The sequence below is a fragment of the Diplotaxodon limnothrissa genome, linkage group LG5, assembly GCF_057381915.1.
Source record: "Diplotaxodon limnothrissa isolate DT_005_m linkage group LG5, D_limnothrissa_male_GT1.1, whole genome shotgun sequence".
Lineage (NCBI taxonomy): Eukaryota > Metazoa > Chordata > Actinopteri > Cichliformes > Cichlidae > Diplotaxodon > Diplotaxodon limnothrissa.
Window position 1 is genome coordinate 24,868,872 of NC_140600.1, and position 24,624 is coordinate 24,893,495.

At 43.7% G+C, this 24,624-nt stretch overlaps 1 protein-coding gene across 1 annotated transcript in view; it reads left to right on the plus strand.

Annotated features, from left to right (window-relative positions):
- The first annotated feature begins 4,666 nt into the window (after positions 1 to 4,666).
- The window catches only part of skib (SKI proto-oncogene b), a 29,068-nt gene continuing 9,110 nt past the window's right edge, over positions 4,667 to 24,624 (plus strand). Inside the window, exon 1 of the mRNA XM_085353316.1 lies at positions 4,667 to 5,898. Within this exon, the coding sequence (XP_085209442.1) occupies positions 5,005 to 5,898 (894 nt within the window). The 5' untranslated portion in view covers positions 4,667 to 5,004. The remainder of the gene's footprint in view (positions 5,899 to 24,624) is intronic.

Sequence of the window (24,624 nt, forward strand, 5' to 3'; positions counted from 1 at the left end):
GCTGCAACTGGCAATCATTACAAATGTGAATGGTTATGCTGACTTTGTGCATTCAGTCATTCAATTGCTGTTGTATCTGTCACCAAGAACATCACCGTACAGGCCAGCGAGACACCACGGATGATGAAAGATGCAATGTTCAAAGTACAAAATTACTCTTTAACTCTGGCAACATGGTGCATAAAGGTACCAAAGCACCATCACTAGAGAATACAGAGTTTCTTCAATGACCCTATGAATACCAGACAAATGTAGCAGACTATCTAAGACATCCCAGACAATAAAGCTGCTCCTCCACCCTGTGAGAACAATACAACCTTTCTAAATGAGCTCAACAAATATCTTGGGAGGTTCAAGGCACTCAGCAACACACCCGTAAAGAAAAATGTTCCAGTTGCTGATGAGCAGTCTTGAAACAGCTGAAGTCCGGAAGACCTCGAAAGGAGTGAACATAAGTAGCAGGCCCTGAAGACATACCTGGTTAGATGTTTAAGGAATGCAGCAACCAGCACACCTTCAATATGTCACTGGATCACAATGTCCTACTGTCTTGTTTCAAGATTGCTGCCATCATTGCAGTACCTTGAAAATCACTTGTTTAAATGATTTCTGCCCTGTAGCACCCACCTTAAAGGCAGCTGGTAAAGGACCACACTGTTTTCATTACAGTTTGCTTACTACCCAAATCACTCTACAGAAGACGCCATCTTCTCTGTACTACATCTCAGCCAAGCAAATGTTGTTTGTGGACTTCATTTCATCGTTTAAGATCATCATTCAACAGCATGAACATGCTAAACTAGTTCCCATGGGCCTCAGCACCCTTATGTGTAAGACTTCCTCACCAAGAGACCTGACCAGACTGTAACTTCATCTCTTTGAGCACCAGCTCTCCTCAGGCCCGTGTCCTGAACCCCCTGCTAACCCATGATTGCTGTCCGAGATTCACATTGTAAAGTATGCTGACAACACAGTGGTAGCAGGTCTCATTCAAGATGACAACAACCAGGCCTACAGAGAGGAAGTGAACCAACTGAACCAGCACACACTACTTGGCTCTGAATGTCAAAAAAACCCAAAAGGGGACTATCTTTGACTTTAGGAGGAGCCAGTACAGTCACATGCTATTTCTCATCACCAACAACACAGTGGAAATGATGAGCAGCATCAAGTTTCTGTGGATACAGATAACAGACACCCTGTTCTGCTCTCTTGTAAAGAGATCTCAGCAGCGCCTGCACTTTTTCCCACCGGTTGAGGAGAGCTCACCTCCCCCCTCGCATGCTCACCACTTTATATAGAAGCTCTATAGAGAACTTACTGACCGCATGCATGTCTGTGTGGTCAGGAGCCTGCAGTGCCTTAGATTGGAAGTCCCTGCAGAGAGTGGTGAGGACACTGGAAAAGATCACTGGGACTCCACTTCCCCACATCCAGGATGTTGCGCAAGAGCGCTGCCTGACCAGAGCAAACAAAGTCACACGTGACCACTCCCACCCCCACCATACACTTCCTGCTGGCCTCTGGGAAGAGACTCGCAGGATACACAACAGAATAACTGGATTCTGCAGCTTCTTCAGCCAAACCACCAGGCTGCTCAACTTTCAGTAAGCTCCCCCACCACTGTCGTACACATGCACACACTCATACAGTTGTTCTCAAGACTATGTTCAACATATGTTTGCAAAATATACATCTAATGTGCATTATATTTTTTACAGATTTTTATTTCTATCTTATTCATTATTTCCTGTTAAATGAATGTGTCACAATGACCCATGTCAGAATCACCTGCTGTTTGAATTCTAAGGTTAGTAACTTGTCAGGAATAAAGTGATTTCATGACTGATAAAGGCATAAAATGTGAACTTGATATCACTAAGGTCATTTCTAAAATAAACTACAATCTAACTAATAATAATCTATTAGGTAATAACAGGAAAGAAGAACGAACTTCTTCATTACTGTTTTTTAATAGAATATAATCAGTATACACACACACACACACACACACACACACACACGTATATATATATATATATATATATATATATATATATATATATATAAATGTAAACTGCACTGTCCAAAACCACATGACTCTAACAGTAATAAACAATGTGAACTGCCATCTCTTATGTAAAACTGCAAAATACCAACATCAGACCATCACTTAAGTGTTTAATGAGACAGTTTTTTCCTTTTTCTTTGTTTTATTAATGCTAAACTGTTATAGCAATTTTACTGCCAACTAAAAAAAAACAAAAACAAAAAAACAACAACCAAACATTAAACCTTTGACTGTTATGATTTTACAGAGACTGTTCTGGGGCTAAGGCTGCTTGCTACCGTAGCTGTTAGCATAACCCTACTCTTTTACCTGTTAGCATATTGTTAGCCACTGTGCTAATTTTTCTCCATTTGTCCTGGTGGCTTGGTAGCTTAGAAAGTATACACATTTCTATCTGTCATTTAGAGCAGAGAAAACAGTTGTTAAGTGAGATTATGACTTCAAACTGAAAAAAAGTGCAAAAGTAAGAGTGATCCTCTGTGCTAATGACTTCACCATATGCTTGGAGTCAAATGTTCCAGTTAAGATGATGAGACTGGAACTGGTGGGTTTAGGGATTTCCCTGCAGAATGTATAAATAAAGGCAAAGTTTGATCCTCTCTAGAGGGATCAAAATTTCTCTTCATCACAGACCAAGTCTCACAACCAGCAAAAGCAATCATTTGATGGGAGGTTGCTGGTGCTAAAGGAGCATCTGCGACTTGGCAAATCTGCCAGTTCAACTATTTTTTCCAGTTTGCACTATGCCTGATTACTGTGTGTTTAATAGAAATGTAAAGTACCATGTTTTATGTTCATTTTAGTCGGATTTTGTTTGAATATCAGATCCTATTTGATGATTCATCAGCTCAGAAATCCTGGAAATTGCAAAGGGTTCACAAACTCATGAACAACCACACTTTAACCCCTAAATTTAATTCATAATTAATATCTGTCTTTCATTTAGTCTTTCTGAAAACTTCTGAATTTAACTGGAAGAGGAAATTGATTTGTTGCTGATGTAAAATAACTAAAACTACACTGTGAAATTATCTATGAGAATTTCTGTTATAGTCTATTTAATTATTACACCATTAAACTGTAAAACTTAATAGCTTGTCTTGCTTGTTGACTAATAATTAAGTAACCTCAACTCGCACTCAGTTGGGCTTACTTAAGAGGGATAAGTCGCATTACGGTAACCGGGCTTAAGCAAAGACCTCTAATTTTAAGCTAATACACTTCATACATGGTCATGTTTACAAATTTTACTGTAAATAAAAACAGAAAATGTCACTATGTAGGGCGATTTACAAAGTGAGATCTCACTTTTTGTAGTGTTTCTACGTCTCACCCCCACCCCCAAATACAAACGTAAAGTAGTGCAATTACATGTAAATCTTCCAGGTAATTTTTTTTTTACATTAGAACAATGCAAATTGTTAAATATAATGGAATCTACTCAGTTGAAATTGGCTTGATTGGTATAAATTCGGTTTAAACCAAGCACATTATCCTTAATGGTAAATTTAGATTTCATATATTTCAGTTGCATTTTACTTACAATTGTTGCCTCGTGTTTTAATGAGGGTGCAAAATGACTTTTCTACTTTGTTTAGCTGTATTAAGAGTTGATCAACGACGTTTCACGCCTGCCGGGGTTCATGGTGCACGAGTTTCCATCATGGTAGCCTGTTGTTAGCTAAACCTTTAACACTATTCTTGGCTGCACAAACACTGGAAACTGCATTACACATCAGCAAGTATCAAAGTCTAAACACAACATAACCGAAATAATGATCACAACACTACTAAATTAAGGTTTTGAAGTTAAATATTAACAGTCTCATGGGTCTTTGCACTCTGCAATTACAGAAGCGTCCTGCACAGGTAAGAAAGACATAAACACATAATGAAATTAAAGTATGCGCAAACATACTTTCCTGTATGCAGGAGAAAACGTAATATAAGTAAACTCAAGTGTACTTATTTTAATTAATTGAAGGCCTCATTTGCATTTACAGGTCAGCAATGTATACAAGTGCATATTTTAGAAACTATAGATTTTTTTAGGCTAATATATTTCTATGTAAATTATCGTAAAAAGAAACACAACAGAAGCACTCACAGTACAACACGGCCAACTTCAAACATGTACATAAGTCAGTAGTTACTTAATGCGTGCATTCGAGTATTGCATGTTTTTACTGTTTTCACTTACAAATCCCTCCATATCGTGTTAAAATCTGTGCTGACCGCTTTCTGCGACTGAAACAGTGCTGACCTACAAGGCGTATGCATTTGAAGTAAAGTTTGTGTTTGCTTTCCCAGTATCAACTACATTTTCCAGAGCTCCACCCTCGCCTGGGTTTAGAAAGATTTTTTTCCTTCTTTTTTTCTTTTTCTTTTTTTTTTTAAATGTGCAGCTGCCCTGGAGCAGAGGGAGGAACAGCTGGCTGAGGGAAGAGCCAGCCCGGGGAGTCAGTCACATTCCTGGCTGGGATTCAATGACTGAACCAGACACAAACAAACAGAGAGGGCGAGAGAGAGAGAGAGAGAGAGAGAGAGAGAGAGAGAGAGAGCGACTCACACATTGAGTGAGTGGGGAGACAGCAGACTGAATGTGCGCCAGACTGAGCAGACGAGGCATATTTCGGGCGCACATTAGGAGTGCGTAAAACCGCAGGAGCATAGAAACATAGTACCCGGTGATTGTATGTTGGATAATACGACTTCGGAGTCGCTTAGTTGTCGACTTTAATTGCGTGTGCTTACAGGAACTGCCCTATGATTTCAGCAGCTCTCAGTTTTCTGAATGGACGCGCTGGGAAGCTTCTCCGGTGACATGGAAGTGCGCGTTATTGAGCGTGTAGCCGGATGCTGAGGACGCCCGACCCGATAAGTCGATTTCAGCTCGCATTTTGAGTTTTGAACTCTCTTCTCTAACCGACAACATGGAGGGCACGAGCTTCCAGCCCCATCCTGGACTTCAGCAAACTCTGCAGCAGTTTAATCTGAGTTCCAGGCGCTCCCTCGGTGGACCGGCGGCGTTCTCCGCTCGATGGCACCAGGACTCACTCTTCGGGAAAGATGGCAAATCCGTCGAGATGATGCTCACCCTGCCGGCTCAGACACCTCCAGTGATGTCCGGTCCACTTTTCATCCCGTCCGACCGCTCCACCGAGAGGTGCGAGACGGTGCTGGAGCGGGAACCTATCTCCTGCTTCGTCGTCGGTGGTGAGAAACGACTGTGCCTACCGCAGATTCTCAACAGCGTTCTCAGAGATTTCTCCCTCCAGCAGATCAACTCGGTCTGCGACGATCTCCACATCTATTGCTCCAGGTGCACGGCGGACCAGCTAGAGATCCTCAAAGTGGTGGGTATCTTGCCCTTCTCGGCACCGTCCTGTGGGCTTATCACTCAGACGGATGCTGAACGGCTTTGCAACGCGCTCATCTACGGCGGTACTTACCCTCCTCACTGCAACAAGGAGTCGGGCTCTCTGGAGTTGGAGCGAACCGAGAAAAGCTTCAAAGTGTATCACGAATGTTTTGGTCGTTGTAAAGGCCTGTTTGTCCCGGAACTGTACACCTCTCCGGGTGCCGCCTGCATCCAGTGCATGGACTGCAGACTCATGTACCCACCTCACAAGTTTGTTGTCCACAGTCACAAGAGACTAGAGAACCGGACAGTCCACTGGGGCTTTGATTCGGCCAACTGGCGGGCTTATGTGCTCTTAGATCCGGACTACACCGGGAAAGAGGAGAAGAGTCACCTGGAGAAGCTGCTCAAAGAGTTAAAAGGAAAATTTGATCTCACGGGAAAACGGTCCAGTAAATCTTGCAGAGTAAGTCTGTGTGTTTTTTTATTTTACAACGATGGCTTTTTGTGTTTGAGGAATTTTGCAGTGAATTGTTTGTTTGTATCTGTTGATATCTGAACTACATCATCTGCGCTGATTGACATTAATCTGAGAAGACTTCCTTCTTCTCAGGCCTGCCAAGTTTCCTTTGATTAACTGATTGATTGTATCTTTCACAAGTGTTACCAGCCTTATCAAATGCCCCAACAGGGTAAAAATGCTGATCAAATGTCACATCACACCTTTCTGTACCTGTCCCATCTCATTTAGAGGTTCACTCACTTCTTCTGTGTGTGGAAAAAAGTGAGACTAACAATCAGCTTAATGCTCCCGAGCATACATCCCATCACCTAAAACTCATCCACCCAACCCCCAGGGTTACCCAAGGGCAGCTGCATTATGATAAATTGAGTCTCCCTGATATATTTTATTAGTGTGTGAGAGAGAAGCGAGGGGGCAGGTCGTGCATTATGGTGCCATGAGGTGGAGAAGGGGGGGATAAGAGTTTAAGGAGGTCTTGAATATGGAAATGTGTGTGTGAAAGAGTGAGAAGAGGTTTGTGCTCATCAGGACAAGGATAAGAAATCTGAAAAGTGTGCGCGCATGTTTGTCTATGTGTGAGTGTCCCATTGTGGCTCCTTGCGTGGGTCAGAGATGTTTAGTATGGACAAAGGGCCAGGAGACGAGGTGGCTGTTCCTTCGTCACAGAGCAGCTGTTGTGTGGGACTCTGCTAATGAGTGGACATCTCTGTATGCATCACCATGGCGCTGCTCCAGTCTGAGCAGGAGCCAGGAGATGTCTCACAGGGAAACCTCAGTACTTGCTTTAATGGGAATAGACGCTGGTTTATAGAAACATGAAATGAGGAGGTTGTGTTGAGGCTCTTCGCTGCTGATTTATGTCACCTTTCCACGAATTGGATGGCCTCTTGACGAAATCTCTCCGCAGTCGAGAAATATCTGTCTGTGGTATTTAAGTCTTGCACCTGTGATGTTTCAGCAGGTCTTGACGCATGACCTGTGAGTTATATATTTCCACAAAATGTTGATTCCTGCACTGTCAGTGTTTCAGAGAGTGTGCGAGAGATACAGAGGGCCTGCTCATCATGGATTGAAAGGGACGAAGGGGGCAGTGTTTGTTTGTTTGCTGTGGTTCACTGTCAGTTGTGTCCCAGTTAGCAGACAGGCCCCGTCCTCAGGGAGCTGCACACCAGCGCTCTCCTATACATCAGCCTGACAGGCCAAGCTGCTGAAAGGCTGGACTGAGGCTCACAGACTGTGTTTGGCTCAGCTTACCCATAAAATAAAAACACAATGTTATCGGTCTGTCTCAGCCTCCCTCTGATGTCAGGGTGTTTTATTAATAAGAGGCAGCCCCGAAGGTTAGCTCCTCTGCCTGTAACATCTGTCTAGACTCCCACCTCATGCACTGAACATGGTGGTTGTTGCAGACACCGCCAGGGGAAGGTACTCAGTTTACTGGACCGACTAAAATGTATTTATTTATTTAAAATTCTAGTTTTTATTGATAACATGTGCGTGTACATGCAAGTATTCCCAGTCATATTCTAAATGGGGAAAGGGAAAAAAAAGTATTCTGCCCACAAAACAGCAGAAGCCGGATTGGCCAGGCCAGTCATTGTGTCTGTTTTGCATCAAATGCAGCATTTGGTCATTTAGCCCTATAATGTGCAGATGAGGGCAGATTGGAGAGAGCACGCCGCAGACTCTCTCATTCAGAAGATGCAGGGTGTGTGAGCCCGGCCTTGATATGTGTTGTCAAAGGGCCTTGACCTGTGACCTCGCTCCAAAGACACTGACCCAGCCTACCCCCATTCTTTTTACACCATCCAATCTCATGCCCTTGTGTCCAGTTCACTGGCCAGATGGCTTTCTGATAAAAGACGGAGGGATATTCACCTGGCAGACAAAAACATTTTTTCTCAGCCGCGGCTCAATTTCCAATGAAACGTCACCGTATTGGAACCATTAGGTCAATTTTCAGACGAATAATAATATTTATTACTCTGTAAATTTTATGGGAATAGACACAAATTGCTTTCTTCATTGCTCTGAACTTTGCATGTAATAATTTAAATATGAACTTTTCTGATTAGCATGGAAATCTTCAAGAAAGAGGATTTCAACTGGAGGGGGAAAAACTTTTTGAATATTGTATTTAAATTTTAAAAAAAAACAAAAAAAGCTCTAAGCAGTACGCCCAATGCAATCAATCATTTGAATGAGTGGAGAGTAAAAGTAGACTCTGGAGAACTGTGTCGACCCTCCTTAATGGAATGGATATTAAAACCACCCAAGTGAGGCCAATTTATTCCATTTCTCAACCCATTGTTCTCCTGGCTCAATGCAATTAGTCTCAAACCTGGAGTAAACCAGAGTGTGTGCCCAAGGCTGAAGGGTTGCATGTTTTGATCATGAGCTGTTTTTATAAGTGAATGAATAAATGAAAAAAAAATCTCTCGACTGCTTTCATCACCCGGTAACCATGCCTTTATCTGCACTTGTGTGTAGGTGTCTTTATGTAAAGCGGGTATAAAAGTGTGTTTGCATGTAAACAGGCGAGTGTAATGACTGGATCAGCTGTGCGAGCCAGATTAAAATGAGCTCACGGCCAGCTCATTTCCATTCCCATCTGTCTGCTGACCTCTGTAAAGCCCTGGATCCTGACGTGGTATAACTCTTTGGTCCTTGGTGGGCCTGTCTGACCCACTCATTAAAGACCCAACCCACCCGTATCACCATCGTGCTGTAAACACTGAGCAAATCGCATTGAATTCAGGTTTGGTAGCATGTTTCTCAATCTCCCGGCGCATCAAAAACTGCAGTTTCAGTTGGACACATCATTCTTTTGAGTGCAGTCACCTGAGTCCTGACACCCACGTAAACTCGCTCCACCCTCCCTCCTCCCTCTGCAGTAGACAACACTCCTGTGCTGGCCAGAGTGTTTTGGCCAAAGCGGGGACAGTGTGTCAAGGCAAAAGGGGTGTCAGGCGCTCCCAGGGGTTGTGGCCTCCATTCTAGCGGCGATGACCCCATGTTTAAAGAGTGTCAGCTGGGGTTCTGTCATGGGTAATGTGCGCTAAAGACCTGCCGCCTCCTTTGTTTGGGAGCCAGGCTTTCAGAGGCTGTGAAGTGCAGCAGTTTCTCTTTGTTACCGTGCTGTTTCTTTAGCCGCTGTGTGGATAGGTCCGTAACCTCCAGCCTTTCCGAGGGTGGGAAATCCACGCTTGTGAGTTTGCTGTGTCACCGGTTTCCTAGTTATGTGCTCAAAGACAGAGTGGAGCCTTTGGTGGTGTCTGCATGTCTGATAGAGATAACACTGGGCAATAATTCAGTGTTATCATTAATAGACTTTCAGTTGAATCATATTGCTTTTTTGATATTATCATGTAATGATTTTATGGTCTTTTGAATTTGGCCTTATGGGTTATTTTAAGAAAATTAAATTGGAAGCAATTAATAGATTATTTTATGACTACAAATAGATCTGACATAATTTTCTCTGTCTATACAAATATATACAACAATTAAAATGATTATTAAAGTTAAAAAGGTTATTTTTTTGTATTTTCAACAGTCCATTTGTTGAAAAGCTTAAAAAAACACATAACATAACACTTTTGACTGATTTCTCCTGTAAAAATAACCACAAACAAACAAGCAAACAAACAAACAAACAAAAGAAGCAATAAATAAATAAAATAGCATAAAATATGTTATAAGTTATTAATGCCAGCAGTGGTTTTAACATCATTGTGTTCAAACTACTTCAAGTGTCTGCAAGTAAAAGCAAATTCATTCTCTGCATTTAAATTAAAGTATTAGGAGCTGTGGGACAAGCACAAAGCCAGCGCCTTGGTTAAAGGTATAATATAGTATTAACCTCAGTCCATATTATATTACTATGTATCATGTGGTAATTTTTTTTTCTCAGCTGGTTTTTTAGTATGCAAAAGCTATTTGAATGAGGTCAAGAAAATCCGGTGGGTTAATAAAAAAACTAAAAAAACAGCAGTATTTCCTTGGACGTGTATTGTGGTATACTGTAAATACCTACTTTAAATGAGGTTCTTTATGTGTTTTGTTTCTTGCATTCGCTGCTGTGTTTAGGCGCATAATGGCTTCTTACAAAGTGAAATCGCAAGAATTGGAGTAGAAAATGGATAAATAAAATACATTCATGCAACTTATCGAGGTAATTCAATTATTCAAAAACCCTAAAACTAAACAAGAAATAATTTCGGGGATTTCAGACATATAAGAGTGCCCGTTTCTTTTTCTGATCATTTTGCGTGGACGGGGTTTAGCTCGTTTCTGCTCTGAACCTCGATGACACAGTGCAGTGCTAATGTGTGAAAGACTTCTTGTATAACTCATGGAGTGAGGGAGGAAGATGATTAGTGTTGATCAGTGATGATGAGATGAGGGAGGAGATGAGCACTGGCTGTGACTGCAGTCAACAAGCCAGTCAGTCAGTCAGTTGGTCCGTTAGTGGCAGAACAGATGCCTGTATTGAGTTAGTGTTATTCCACAATCATCATCAATTCCTCCTCGATCACCTCCTGATTTCCAGCTCTGTGATTAAGAGTCAGGCCCATCTGGTGCAGAGACAGGAAATCCTGGAGTCTGCATCTGCTGCTGGCTGAGCTAGTAAGCTGCTGCAGTCAAGGGGGTTTAGGCTCTTATAATCCTACATAACTACTGGAATGCCGAGACCATAGTGCACATCAAAACCATCGTTTTCTCTGGATGGCATTTGCAGAACGTGCAAAGGCTCCGCTGTGGACTTTCTTCTTCTTCTTCTTCTTCTCCCCACTCAAAGTATCCTCTCAATTTATAGCCTGTCCCAGTGGAATTTCGTAATTAGAGCATGAATTAGATATACTGCAGAGAGCACATTACATAGAGCAACCAACAGCGTAACTGCACATATAAAATTAAGTGCTCGCCTGGTGAGACATTAGAGGTCAAAAGACATAAAAAAGGCACGAAAATATTTATCCCTTTAAATTTCTTCTCGTCTCTCTATAATGACTTGCAGATCTAAGCTACAGAACTGTTAGACCACATTGGAGATGTGCTAATGGAGCTCCAGCCAGAGCAGAAGTAGGCCCTGCTGGTGCCATATGACAAATCGGCATGCTGCTCTCGCCTACAATCCGCCCACCAAACACCTTCAAAGCTATCAGGAGGATTAGCTCACGCAGCTAAACCAAACAGACTGCTCAGTGTTCAGACAGCATTTGGTCCAAATCTTGTTTGTGCCTCCTGTTTTGGTGGCTAGCAGATCACAATCGGGGGGCTGCTGTCGGTTCAGTCATAACTGGGGCAGTGCTGAGGTGATGCACAGTGCCGTGGCTGCGGCAAAAAGAAGAATAAATGTTTTAGGGATTTGGACGACTACCTTGCTCTTTGGGATATACATAATTTATTTTCGGATTAGGATCAGAAGACGGTGTAGCCAAGGCGACTCAGACGGGCGCGAATGCACTTTTGTCTTTTTTTGTGACATAAAAGCTTCGTGTTCAGTTCTGGCGGGAGGGGAAAAAGGCTCTGGATCTGTTTTGTATATGTTTCTGCATGTGGGCAGGTGTGGAGAACAACATTTAGAGGCCTCTGTCAGACTCCACACACTGCCAGGAAGGACTCGTCCTCAGTCAGAGTCTGCGCCGTATGCTTGTGATTGGAGGGCGCCTGTGGTTGCTAAGCAGAGCTGCTCTTCCTGTGCTAAATAAGAACTTCATGCTCTCTGGCTGGTGGGCTCAAAAGTAGCACGCCAAAACGCACACTCACGCAAACACACGCGCGCACACACACACACCTCTTACAGTACAGAGACCTAACGCGTCTCCATTCACTGCCCATCCTCTTTCATTGTGACCTCCACACTGTGACTCGACAACTCTCTCCTCCTCCTCCTGCTGCCCTCATGCTTTCCTTCCTCCATCTCCTCCTCCACTTCGCATAACATTCACTTCTCCCACAGGTCAGCACGGAGTAAACCTCCCCCCCTCCATCACTGAGACCTCCTCGACTGACACCACCTCTTTCTCTCTCCTCTGCCTCGCCACCATCACTCACCTCCTCAGTTTGACACCTCCTCAACCCTGTAGGACACACACACATGCATTCACACGCACGTACTCACAAAGACACAGACACAGGCTCTCCTACACTGAGTTCTCCTACTGCACTCCCCCTCACACTGCATTATACTTAGATCTCCACCTCCACTGTAGTGAGCACATGCTGTATTGGTCTGTATTCAGACTGGCCTACATACAGTATGCCACACATGTATCACTGTGCTGTTCCTTTGGTACAAAAGCTGCTGGTCTCACTCGGATGGATGGATGGATGGATGGATGGATGGATGGATGGATGGATAGATAGATAGATAGATAGATAGATAGATAGATAGATAGGGAGTGAGTGCTACTTTGTCAGGATGACCTCATAACCATCCTCTAGGCTTTCAAGAGCCTGCTAAATGAACAAATGAGTGGGCTCTACATTTTTGTCTCTCTCCTGATGGGCTGTGTGCTATGAAAGATCTCTATCATGTTGTGTATCTGCTGGTAAAAGAGCACTGTGTCTTCTTCCTGAGTAGATGCATGTACCATGCGGCTCTTAGGAGTTTTATTTCGCTTACTTTTACTTTCTTAGTTGGTTACAGCTTTTGGGTCGTAGAAGCTCAATCATTTTGTGCAAGTCCCCGTAAGCTCTTCAGGCCAGCTCAACATGTTGTCTTGCAGAGACGAAGCAATGCAGCATTGTCAGCAGGCACCCGTATCAAATGAATTCAGCACAGCTGTCCTAGCAGACTCTATTGCAGTGATGGGGGGGGTAGAGAAACGTTATTTATTCAGTATTAAACTCACCCCAGGACCCGTCATGGCCACTCTTTGCCACAGTATCATTTGGTCAGGTGGACCTTTTCCCTCTTTGACCTTGCCGGTCTTGTTTATTACCTCATTCAAAAGCAGAATGTACTGTAACTTTGCAAATGCATCCATCTCATGAGCTGGCCACCTGCCCCACTAGGTTCTCGCTGTCTGTTCTTTCTTTATTTTCAGCACACCAGTGGCTATATTTAAAAAGACAGGCGTAAAGATAGGCCACGGTTGCTCACACGCTGAGGTTACCTCCCCACACCCCCCACCTTTTTGCAGGTGTCTGATAGTTTCAAGATTGTCCCTGCGCTGCACTTGCTGTGCCGGCTGTCTAGGCAGGGCAGACTCCCTCCCTTGTGCTCGTAGCATTGACAAGCGTCTGGCTTTATTTCCAGCCAGTCGACGAGCTCAGACACAGGCAGCCATGGACTGAAATAGAGCAGGCCCACCCTTTATCCTATAATGAAGGGACTATTATAAGCCCAGTGTCTTAAGCTGTGTATAGCCGATGTAAAGGGAAGCGCTAGTGCATACATCATGTTAAAAAACATCAAGCTGCTTTAAAGATTACCATCAAAACTAATCACCTCTCCTTTTGCCGTCAACAGCCTTAATCTGCAGCACAGGAGTATGTGTTTAAGTGCAAGGTCATGCCACCTCTCGTGAGCTGATGAGACTCTTTGCTTGAGACAAGAGTGAGAAAAAAACATAGGAAGACAGTTTTGAACTAAAAATAAGACAATAAAACAAATCTATTTGGAAGAAAATCGGTTCACTTGTGACCTCGTACCAGTCGGCTGAAAGCAGAGATAACAGTCTGGTCGAGGCATCTGTCCCATATGGAATGTATGAATTATTCCAGGGGTAGCAGGGCGTTGTTGGAGCACTCATCTTCACAAAGACGCCCATCTCTGAATGTCCATATTTAATTCACTCCTTTCAGCTGCTGAACTGTACAGGCTGCCGATATAATGAGTCCCTCCAAAGAGATTAGCCGCCCTGTCATCAATGCAACTCCCTAATTTCTCTGCCTGTGTTGTGGTGCAGGCTGCTGGGATAAAGGGCCTTGGCCGGACACAGTGGGAGGAAGTGGCTTTTGTGTTGCAAGCAGGTGCAGTGGAATGACAGTTTGGTTTTTTGGATACGTACGTGTATGTTTCTCTGTGTGTATGTGCGTGCAGTTCTGTATCTGGCTAAGCTTGGAGGGTATGTGCTCCCTGAGTGCCTCTGAGATACACCAGGAACCTCTGGAGCTTGACTTGAACCCTCAATCACAGGGCTCTTCAGGGGTTTGCAGTAAATTCTTCAGGCGACTGGTTTTCTCTCCCCTTCGTCGTCCTCCTCCTCCCCCTCTTTTTTCTCTCTTTTTTTTTTGCTCACATCTGGTGAACAGCGCTAGCACCCCTGTCATCTTTTACTGCGTTGAGGTCATTTCCACCCTATCAGTAAAGTGGAAACACATGATGTGCAGGATTCGGCCTTAATGGGGTGGGGCTGGCATGGACCAGCACTGACACAGCTTTACAGCCAAGAACTGCCAAAAACGGCCTCTCTGTGAAATGCCTCCTACTTTAAAATTAAAACCATTTGGGGGTAAATAATATTAGAATGCACAAACCTGTTAAAAATCATCACTAAATACAAATAACTGCTATAATTAGTCACTTTAAAAACACACACACACACATAGGATGTGCACATGTTTTCCAGAAATGCTGCAGTGAGGTGGAGCTTCGTCTGCAAGAACAAAGCTGAAGTAACTCATGACGCTTTGAAAGTGCAATAAAAAAAACTTACCAAGCATTGTTTAGACCTACACAATGATAAGTGTATAATGAGTACCAACTCCGGAAGACTCTTTTTGGAGTTTCTCTTCCTCTGTTCAGAGTTTTATTTTTGCTGTGAAATTCTTCTCTTCGTATAGGCTTTTTTTTTTCTTTTTCTTTTTAACCGCATTATTGAATCCAACTGGTGAGCCGGGTACAGACTTTGGTACATGCTCCAGATAAAGGGTGCATCCTCGAGTTTAATTGGGATTCTCCTCTAGCACTAATGTGGATTCCCTTTAGTCTGTTGCGGCTCCATTCTTCTTATAACATTTTTCACAGCACAGCCCGCGGTGTTTGTTATTCTTCGAGATGAGCTTGTGTCATTTGTGAAAACTCAGCTCTGCCTTCTGACACGTTTTGCTTGATTTCTCCACAGTGCATCATTAGCAGCGGATTCATCTCGCCACAGATTTGTTTTTAAGTCGGGCAGAATTTTTTTTTCAAACCATTGACCAGTCTTTTTTAAAAAAAATTTTACCTGCTGATTTTAACTGTTAAAAACATTGTACAGTAATATGCCCAGATAATGTGCCGCTAAGGAATCTCAGTGGAATTAACAGTTTTAATGTAGTTTTACTGCCTCGCTACATGGATCTCAATGTGCCTCCAAGCAAATTCCAGTCACACTGTGGTTTCCATTTTGTGGTAGACAGAGCTGCAGTGTAAAAAGGGGTGGGCTACAGTCAGTCAGTTACTGCTGTCTGTGAGCAGACTACGGGCAGGCAGAGCGGCTGCTCAGAGCAGCTGCATGGATTTTTATTTCTGCTGTCCAACAGGACTCCATCACAGACTGCAGCAGCACTCATTATTGAGGGCACACACTCCTGTGCTGCATGCCTCTGTCCTCATTACCTCTGCAGCAGCTTAGCTCTTTGCCTTTGTTCTCTCTCTTGGCCTGAAACTGGAGAATATGGAGAGAAGTGCTGAGGCTGCAGTTAGCTGGGCTGCCCACAACTTCTGCCGCACAGGAGAAAACATAGCGCAGACAACCACCACCCCCCTAAGCCCTCTCGTCTACATATTTTCACAAAGCCATCGCACAAGGGATGCTCTAGTTTGATTTATCACCCCGACTTCGATGTAGGCTGGTTGGATAAGAGCCTCGTTTCTTTGCCCTCGTTGCCCGTCTGTGTCTTGTTCGATTAAAATAGTTCACTCTTAGGTGTGTTTCGTGAGTTGGCCCACTGAACAAATGCCCTCAGGCCCATTCTGCTGTGTGAAAGGTCCCATAGACCTGCTGTTCAGAGGCATTAAATGGCAGCCGGGCAGAGTGGCTGGAGCAACAGTAAACTTTTATCACACTAATAACCCACAGACACAGCTAGCCTAATGGCTTTGCCAGCCATGGCAGGGGTTGCCTGCAGGTCAGGTTGAATTGCAGGACATAAATGGTAGGTTCCAACTGGTAGAACAAATAAAGGAAGAATTAATAAAAGAGGGGGGGCGGGCATCCAAGCCTTGCAAAGGGGTTAGAAAGCCGTTACTGGAAGGACAGATAATCACCTTAAATTATTTGCAGTAATAGGACGCTTTTAATTTGACTGCTCTTTTATAGCAACGTGATCAGTGGCCTTTTAACCCTCTTTCCCACCCCACTCGGTTACCTTTCAAGCACTGGATTCACTCTGAGCCCTCAAAGGAGACAAGTCCTACACGAGTGACAAGTGCGTGAAAAGATCTGCGTTTGCCCAGCGCTCGGTGAAAACATCAGTCCGAGAAGTAGCTGTGCTAGAGAGAGGGTGGGGGGAACATTTGTTAATGGAGTTCGAATCTAAACTTTTCCTCAGATTCCTCTCTGCCTCTGGCTGAGGTGGACGGGTGTTGAGAGTGTTTGTTTTAGGTGAAGTCAGTGCTGGAACAGAATGTTGTGAACCGCAGGCCAGACTGTGGTTCTGCGGTTCAGCTCCGACCTGAATGCAGACGGCTCTGTTTGTTTTGCTTCCCCGTTTCTCAGGGAGAATTTTAGACGCTGCCAAAGTCCTGCGCTCACACCCAAGACACGCAAATAAAAGTCCTTCACAGGGGGAAAAAGAAAAAAAAGTACCTGGGTGTAGTCTCTCCATCTGGACTTCACCACCTCCCCTGGTGGAAGGGTACAGTTCCATACATATCTCATCTTGTAAAAGGGCTCTTTGGGAGATGAGATGGCATTGGATTGCGTCGGTGGCAGGATGTTTGTGTGTTGTCTTCCAAGCCTTTTCATAAATAGCAGTTGTTATGTTACCGAGGTCAACTGGTTTTACTAGACTAGAGAGGCAAGTCCAGAGGCAAGGAGGCCTCCCTACCATCTGGCAGCCATAAAAGAGGGGAGCAGAAGGTTTTTAGTGGAGCTTTATGGGATGGTGGGTTGAGACATTGAGGGGAGGAGAGACATGAGTGGATGGTGGACTCTGGTTGCCCTCGAGCTGCAAAGCTTCCCCTGCAGTCTGAATGACAGGTCAGAAGTTCATTGCCTCTTTCTCATCTCGCATCTGCCTGGTAAGGTGGAGGAGGTGAGGAGTTCGAGGGCAAAGGAGAGGACGTCACCGTGAAGTTGCTATTGCTGCTGTGAATAGAGATGTATTCTGGGCGAGACATCTGCGTTTTGTTTTATGAGCCCGCTGTATTTTTAAAAGTGTTTCAGGAGACTATAGTCAGCTGGCCTGTTAGCTTGTTATGCTACACAGAGGACGAGACTGAAGTCCTACAGATGGTGCAGGATTATGTGGCTGCGTAAACACGGGTGATTCAATGACATGGTGTTGTTTGGGTATGCGTCACTCTCTCAAAGCACCCTGCTCGCCACAGAGTAACGAACAGTAAGTTGTTTTGGACAACTGCAGATCCAGGGTCTCTCTCTCTCTCTCCTTTTGTCCAGAAACGGCTTCACAGTCAGGTGGTGGCTTCATTTTACCTTAAGTGGCAATTACAACATTGTTAAGCCTTGAAAATGGTCGAGCTCAAGGAGAGCAGGATGCTCATGGAGACTTCAGGGATGAAGACACTCCAGAGACTCTCAGTTGTGATTTCTTTTCCAGTTTTTAAGAGCCTGAGCTGGAGCTGTCTGGTCCATCTGAAGCTGGATTCCCAGCCTTATAGGTTTTCCAGAACGGGGTTATCATTGCAGAGGACTGTGCAGCTTTGCTGACTCTGGCACTGATACCTCCCATAGAGACTTCATTTGTTGTTATGCTGCAGCTGAGATGCGTTAACCCTTTAGCCCCTTTAGGATATTTAGCTAATGGAGGGATATGCCACTCTGTTATTACTTACACTAACCTTGTGCAACACTTCCATGTCACAACGTGCACATACGTTTGCGTAATATGAACGCTCTAATTAAAAGACGGAGTAAAAGTCAATTTGCTAATAATATAAATTATGTATACTGACCTCTTTCTCTCACCAGTCTGCCACTGGGGTTTTAGACCCTCTGCTGCTTCATGCAGTCTGTATACAAAGACAAGAAAAGTGCTGACGGCGAAAGAATGAGAGTGTGTTTGGCAGGCACGCCCTTGTAGGTTTCTGTGTCACTCAGCGCTATTAAATTTTTAATCGTTTCCTTGCCGTGGTATAACGCTCAACAAGGCTCTGCTCACACAGTGTTTATGCTCTGTGCAATTCATAAAATAGGAGGAAAAGAAAGTAAAAAGTGGGATTTTTATTTTATTAAGATTTTGAAAAAAAAACTGTTAAGTTAAAATATTGTTTTCTTATTTATTTTCTTACTTATTCCCGACAAAACGCAGAAGTAGAAGCTGAACTAAAGCTGCTTTTAAGGGCTGCACTCACAATGAGATTAATCAATTAGCGGGTCGATAGAAGATGCGCTGCCAACTATTAATCCACATATAAATTCAGGTTATTTTTTTCAAGCACACTTGGACACTTAATAACGTCAATTTAATTATTCAGTTATCCAGACAAAAAGTCAAACTGCTGATGAATCCGTGGCTTGTTGGAGTCGTCTCTGTGCCCTTTGAGGCAGACACCACAGTAGTAGTCATCATAATAATAATAACAATAATAATAGCTGCAATTTATAAAGCTCCACCCTCGGTGGTGTTACTGTCATTCCAAAGTCCTCAGTATGATTTATTGAAGTGTCTCCAAGAATTATCATGACAATGATCTTAAATATTCTCGATGCCAACATCGTTGATTGCACTTGCCAAACTTTAAAGAAAGCATCAAAGGCACCTTCAAAGGCAGGCGCAGTCAAAGAATCCAGCCACAGATTCACGGAGAGCCTCTCAGCATACTTTGGCCTATTTATCAGCTCGCATTTTGCGTCACGCGAGCGTCTCGAGCATTAGGAAAAGGAGTGAAATAAAGCACAGGCTCTTGATTGAGAGGCTGGAAATGAGGGACTCTGCTCTTTCTTTAGTGGTTCCGTCCACTGCAGTGATTCAGGGGATAAAAATGTGGCCTGTGTCTCTTTAAGAGCGCTGGCCTGTCTGCAGAATGCATCAGTCCTGTGGAGCAGACACAGGCCAGCAGGAGGAGGGGGGTAAAGGGAGGAGCGTGGGGCTATGTGGAGGGAGGTATGAGGACAGGAGGGAACAGCCGCAGTCTGGGCTTCCAGCCTCCTGGCTAGACTGCTGAAAGTTATTATTGAGTTCCTGTGTAGGGCCTCCCCTCCCTGTGGCATACTCCTCTGTGTTCACTACAAGGTAAACGGCGAGTATGGGAGAACCAAACAGAAAAGTTGGCAGCCTCACATGCCCCTTTGCAATGACCTTATATGCAACAAATAAAGGATAATTTTGTTTGATTTGGAGTTTTTGCAAGGGTGAAACCTCTGAAAGACTCGCAAGACTTGAGAGAAACCACACATGCGCGTAGCCTCGCAGCTGCCTGAGAGCAGCTGAAACTGTGGCCTAGCTCACGGTTGTCTTGAGTTACAGTTTAGCAGACATGTCCTGTTTTCTTAGGAATGGCCTTAACCAGTCAAGACATGAAGGTTGACGGCTCACCAATAAGAAAGCGGGGGGACTAAATCCTCGTCTGGCGTGCTAAATGATGAGTATGATTCAAGGACAGATGGTGGGAGGACAGCGTCTCCTTCGAGTAACTTTGTCTTTAGAGTAGACGAGGCATAATTTGCTGGAAAACGATGTGGTTGCATAAATCTTGAGAACAGGACCGACTGCTTTCACAGCGCCGTTTTCGCAGGACTGTTTTCAGTGCTGCAGTACGTCGCGACTCAGAGATTTGCTGTCTGAGGAAAGGCCATGCAGATTACATACTTACATACATCATGCCCTCCGCTGAGGCCTGTGCCTGCCTGCAACACTAATCCCTAGCTTGCCTCCCCTTTAGCGGCTACATTAGGGCCACAGAGCGCCTGCGTCCTTCCAACTCAGCCCACCAAGCGAGAGAGAGAGACAGACTTTTACATAATGCTCTGTTTGGTGCATTTGTTCCGAACCTGCTGCTGCTTTATAGCAGAGCTCCTGCAGGTTAACCCAGCTGCTGCCTTTCCCACTTGCCATGGCTCCAGTCCACAAAAAGGCTGAACCCGTGCAGCACCTGAGGCTCGTCGGGAGCCCGCGAGACTACTTGCCCGCACATATCTTCTGCAGCTTATGTCACATGTTCGCCCTGATTAATCCCAGCATGTGCCTTCATTCATGGTCAGTGCGATCATTTGGCCTCTGCTTTAAAGCTGTCCCAGGCAGGGTTTTGCAGGAAAGCTGGGCGAGGGGGGAAAACCCTGGCGCTGAAATGGGTATTTTGTGGAGTTCTGTTTGTTGAGTCAGAGCTTATGGGCTCTACTGTTATGTGGTTGCCATGGAGAAAAACACAGGCTCTTGTGCAATAAAATCATCCAGGAAAAGACATTTCCAAGAATTTTTTAGAGTGAAGAAACAGACGGCAAATCGCAGAATTCATGAGGTGCTGCGGTCCACCACCCAGCCCCTTCAGTCCTCCATTTTAGAGCGCTCATATTCATTTTATGGAAGCGGCTCGGCTCGAGCCCTCTCACCTAATTATTTCTGTAAGCAGATATGTTTTCCTATGAATGGAGGAGGGACACAAAACCAGTGTTTAAGGATGGAATGTGTGATCTTAGGAACGGATGTTGTGGGTGTTTTATCCCCTATTTCCCTTACAGACAATTCCTCTAACAAGTGGAAACAAGTGAAATGCTATTTGATCTCTGTCAAATATTACTGTATACACACACTCACTGTGAGGTCGTCGTACATTTGAGCCAGATTGTTAGTCTGCCAGCGAGAGGAGAACATTTTCAGACGCCGTAACTCGTAATGTTGTTTTGAAAATAGGTTGACAGTTAATTAGTTGAACAAGTAGAAAACTTAGCGGCTTTCTTGTTTTGGGCGTTTTTTTTTTTTCCCCCATCTGGAGTCGTTCTCTTCAGTTACGTCAGTGCTCCTTATTGCTCGTTAATGTGAGTTCTTTTATTATTATTTTTTTCCCTCACCATTTCCCGTCTATTTAAATGGGCCCATTAGCACATTTCAAATCGTGCAGCTTTCTGGTTGCGTTTCTTTTGCATCTGGGAAAATGCCTACTATGCAGCGCTGCAGTCACAAATGATACAATGTTACAGGCTTGGAGGCTAAATTTCAAGTTCAAAGATAATTAAAAAGAATGCCTTTAAAATTCCCATCAGGTGTCTTTTTAATAGTGTTTCACTGTTTAAATAGAAACGCCATTGGTGGAACAAAGATTAGCTCCTCTAAGCTGGTGACCAGGAAGGCTGCATTTCAGCTAAATGACCTAGAATGGTATCTATAAATTTCAGCAGGATTTATTACTTTGCTTCAACCAATTAGCTCCTGAGCAATTTCTCAGGATGTATACTGTGTTGGTGAAATTACATCTCATGGGACCCTGGGTGAGCAGTGACCCTAACTTCACCTCGCCCTCTCACAACTTTTATGGCCTCCTCCCCCAAATCCCCTTCTGCCCCCCCGCCCCACCCCCCTTCCATCCCCTCACACCTCTTAACCTCTGGTATTCATCCCATTTTCATCTTTCCAAATAAACCTGCCACCTGCCCTCCTCTCCGCTGCCTGATCAGGGGGGCATGTGGTCATGTGGCTCGTATTACCGTGAAGGCACGGCACCGCAAGCCGCTCCTCAGCTGGTCAGTGAGCTGCTTTAAAATTTTGAAAAATGACCATCCCCTCAGTGACTCATTGGTTACACTGGGTTTTTATCATCAGCTTGTACTTTAAATTGGCTGCGGGTAACTGTGCCGTAAGTTAGTCTTTCTCAGATATTCAGTGATTTCCACAGCGAAGAGCCTGGTGAACAGTCTGAATGAAGATGAATGTATGACCGCTGCAATTATAACCCAGGCTTTGAGTCAGATCTGTGATAGCCACCAAACTCGGGAGACCCTCAAAAGTCTTCTTAAAGATTAAATTGAACTCTTAATGATTAATTAAATATCTTCTTAAGCTAAGGTAAGTTTCCTGAGCAGTTGGGCATTTCAGTGAGGAAAGGTGTTATGTTTTGTTGACTAGATAAGACGGTCAATGGGAACAAAGTGCAATACAGTTGATTGGATTTCATTAAGTATATTAATAATATCATGACTGCTGGGAACAATGGAAATGTACAATTCTGGCTAAAAATTGCATTATAGAATGTAAGGATGGCAATCCAATGTTGGTTTATGAAGAACTGCAAGAGAACATCCAAGGAAGTTGTGATATTATTTTGTGAAATAAATAACTGGCAACCCAAGTCAGTAATGAAAACGGTGGGAAGATACCAAAGTATAATGAGAATAGCCGATTGATTAACGGGTATGGCTGTAGTTGGAAAGGGTACTGATGGTAGTAAGAGAAACGATGTGTGCCTTTAGGCCAGAAGAGCATGCTCGCTGGATGCTGAAACAGAATAAACCGAAGAATAAATAATTGAAATATCTCGCATAATAAATAGCAAGTGAGGCGAAGCAGCCTGAATCGGTATGGAAACCACGTGCTTGGATTTGAAATTGGATGTTGCAAAACATGAGACTAATCTGGATGAAAGTACAAGCACATGGCACCAACCCAGATCTTTACAGATGTTATCTCCTTTCAAAATCGGACTGGAAGAGAATAAAATATACTGACAAGAATGAACCGCTGCAAACCTGGCAACCCATTGAATTTAATACCTGTATGAGGACTTCAAGATTTACTATGTATGCTTTTTTTCATAATTGATATTTACAGCCCTGTTGTAGTTTAATAAAATGTAGAAATGGTGACTATAAATCCCATTTGACTATTGTGTATGTAAAATTCGGACGTAATTTTCATTTTTTCAATTTACATCCATATGTAAGCAGCGGTCCTTCAATTTGGAGGCCTGGCTCTTCCTCAACGATGCCGGGCTCCCAGGCCGCCTCCTGTGCAAACCTCACAGTCTCTGCCCTGTGAGGGAGGTGCAGTGGAGTCTTCTAGTACCAGGTACTGGGAGTGATATAATGGTCTGTGTATTTGGAGCTGTTTGTGTTTGGGTTACCGAGAGGTTATCCGGTGACATGTTAATCGTCAATCTGCCTTCTTTGCTGTGGCATTAGTATTAATCTGCAGGATTAAAGCTCAGCCAGTCAGACACTGGACTCACAGCCTTTACTGTAGAGCTTCGCTAACATTGAGAGAGCTGTGCACACATCCCTGGGTACAGGCTGGGATGTGCTTATCGGCATTTACAGTTGGAAGACATCAGTCCTCTGATTAGATGATGTTTGTTAACACATCGTGTTTTGGAAGTAACAGAGTCCGTTTTTATCAGAGATTTTCACCCGTGTCTTTCATCGCTCAACAGTCACAAATCAACAGATTTTCCACTGACTCCTACCCCCACCCCCCTTTTTTTTTTATTCCCACATAGTGTAAATAACTATTTTCTTCATTCAGTCTGAAAGTATTTTCATAAAGACTTAATTTAACAACTGTAAGCATATAAGGGTCAGTTTATCCAGCATGGTAGGTACTTTCCAGCCAGCATAAACCATTTTGCCTTTCTTGTTTTTGACAAGAAAATGAGCACATTGAGACCCTGATGACTGAAAGATGCTCACGGCCTAACAGAGAGTCCATAATATGCAGCTGAACTGCATGCGATGTACCTCTTTTATGGAGTAAAAGATATGGTATTCTGACCTCTGCTGCTCCGAGCAATTTTTAAATTGCTGGAAAGCCTCCATAAATGAAGCCTACTGATACACCTACAGATATATTTTTTTAGCTGCTCTATCACAAAATTAATGTCAGCACCATTGTCTTGAGCACCATGTTTTTTAATTCTAGATTTTTTTTATTTTTTTTTTACATTTATAGAATGGAAATTATTGCAGTTTTTTTTATTACATATTTCAAATTATTTCCAACAATTCCAGCTTTTGGGTTTAGAAATCACCTCCTTGTTCTTTTAAGACAACAAATCTGCTGTCGCTGATGTTCAACATCAGGGCTGCTCAGCTAACGCCAGATTGAGCGTGTTGTCTGTAAGTAAGAGGTGTAAATGTGGGTGATATTTGCAGGTCTTTTAACTTTAAGAATATCACTAATCATCTTAAATGAATCGTATTTGTGCTTCAAACTGTGACGTAAAATCGAGGTTATAGATCACTTAAAAACACACAAGTGCACCACCGCCGGAGAATCAGATGAGGGTCAGTGTAATGCCAAGGGATTAAGCTTGCATGGCAATGTCGTTGCTGGCACTGCCGTACAACACAGATCAAGTTCTGTGAAGGCACACACACGCGTCTGAAACTCGGGATACGGCCACGCTAACGCAGTGATTTTCTCTGCAACGCTGGTGCATTAAATGAAGTAATTAGGAAATATATTGATCCGTTTGTGGCGTTAGAATAACAGAGAAAGGGCTAGAATTTCTCCTTTTAGGTGTTGGAAGTACTTTGGAGCACATGGCTGTCTGGTAACCATTTTGGTTGGCCGGACAAAAGCTTTCTCACAGCTTTCCCTTCAATTCCAGAGCACTTAGACAAT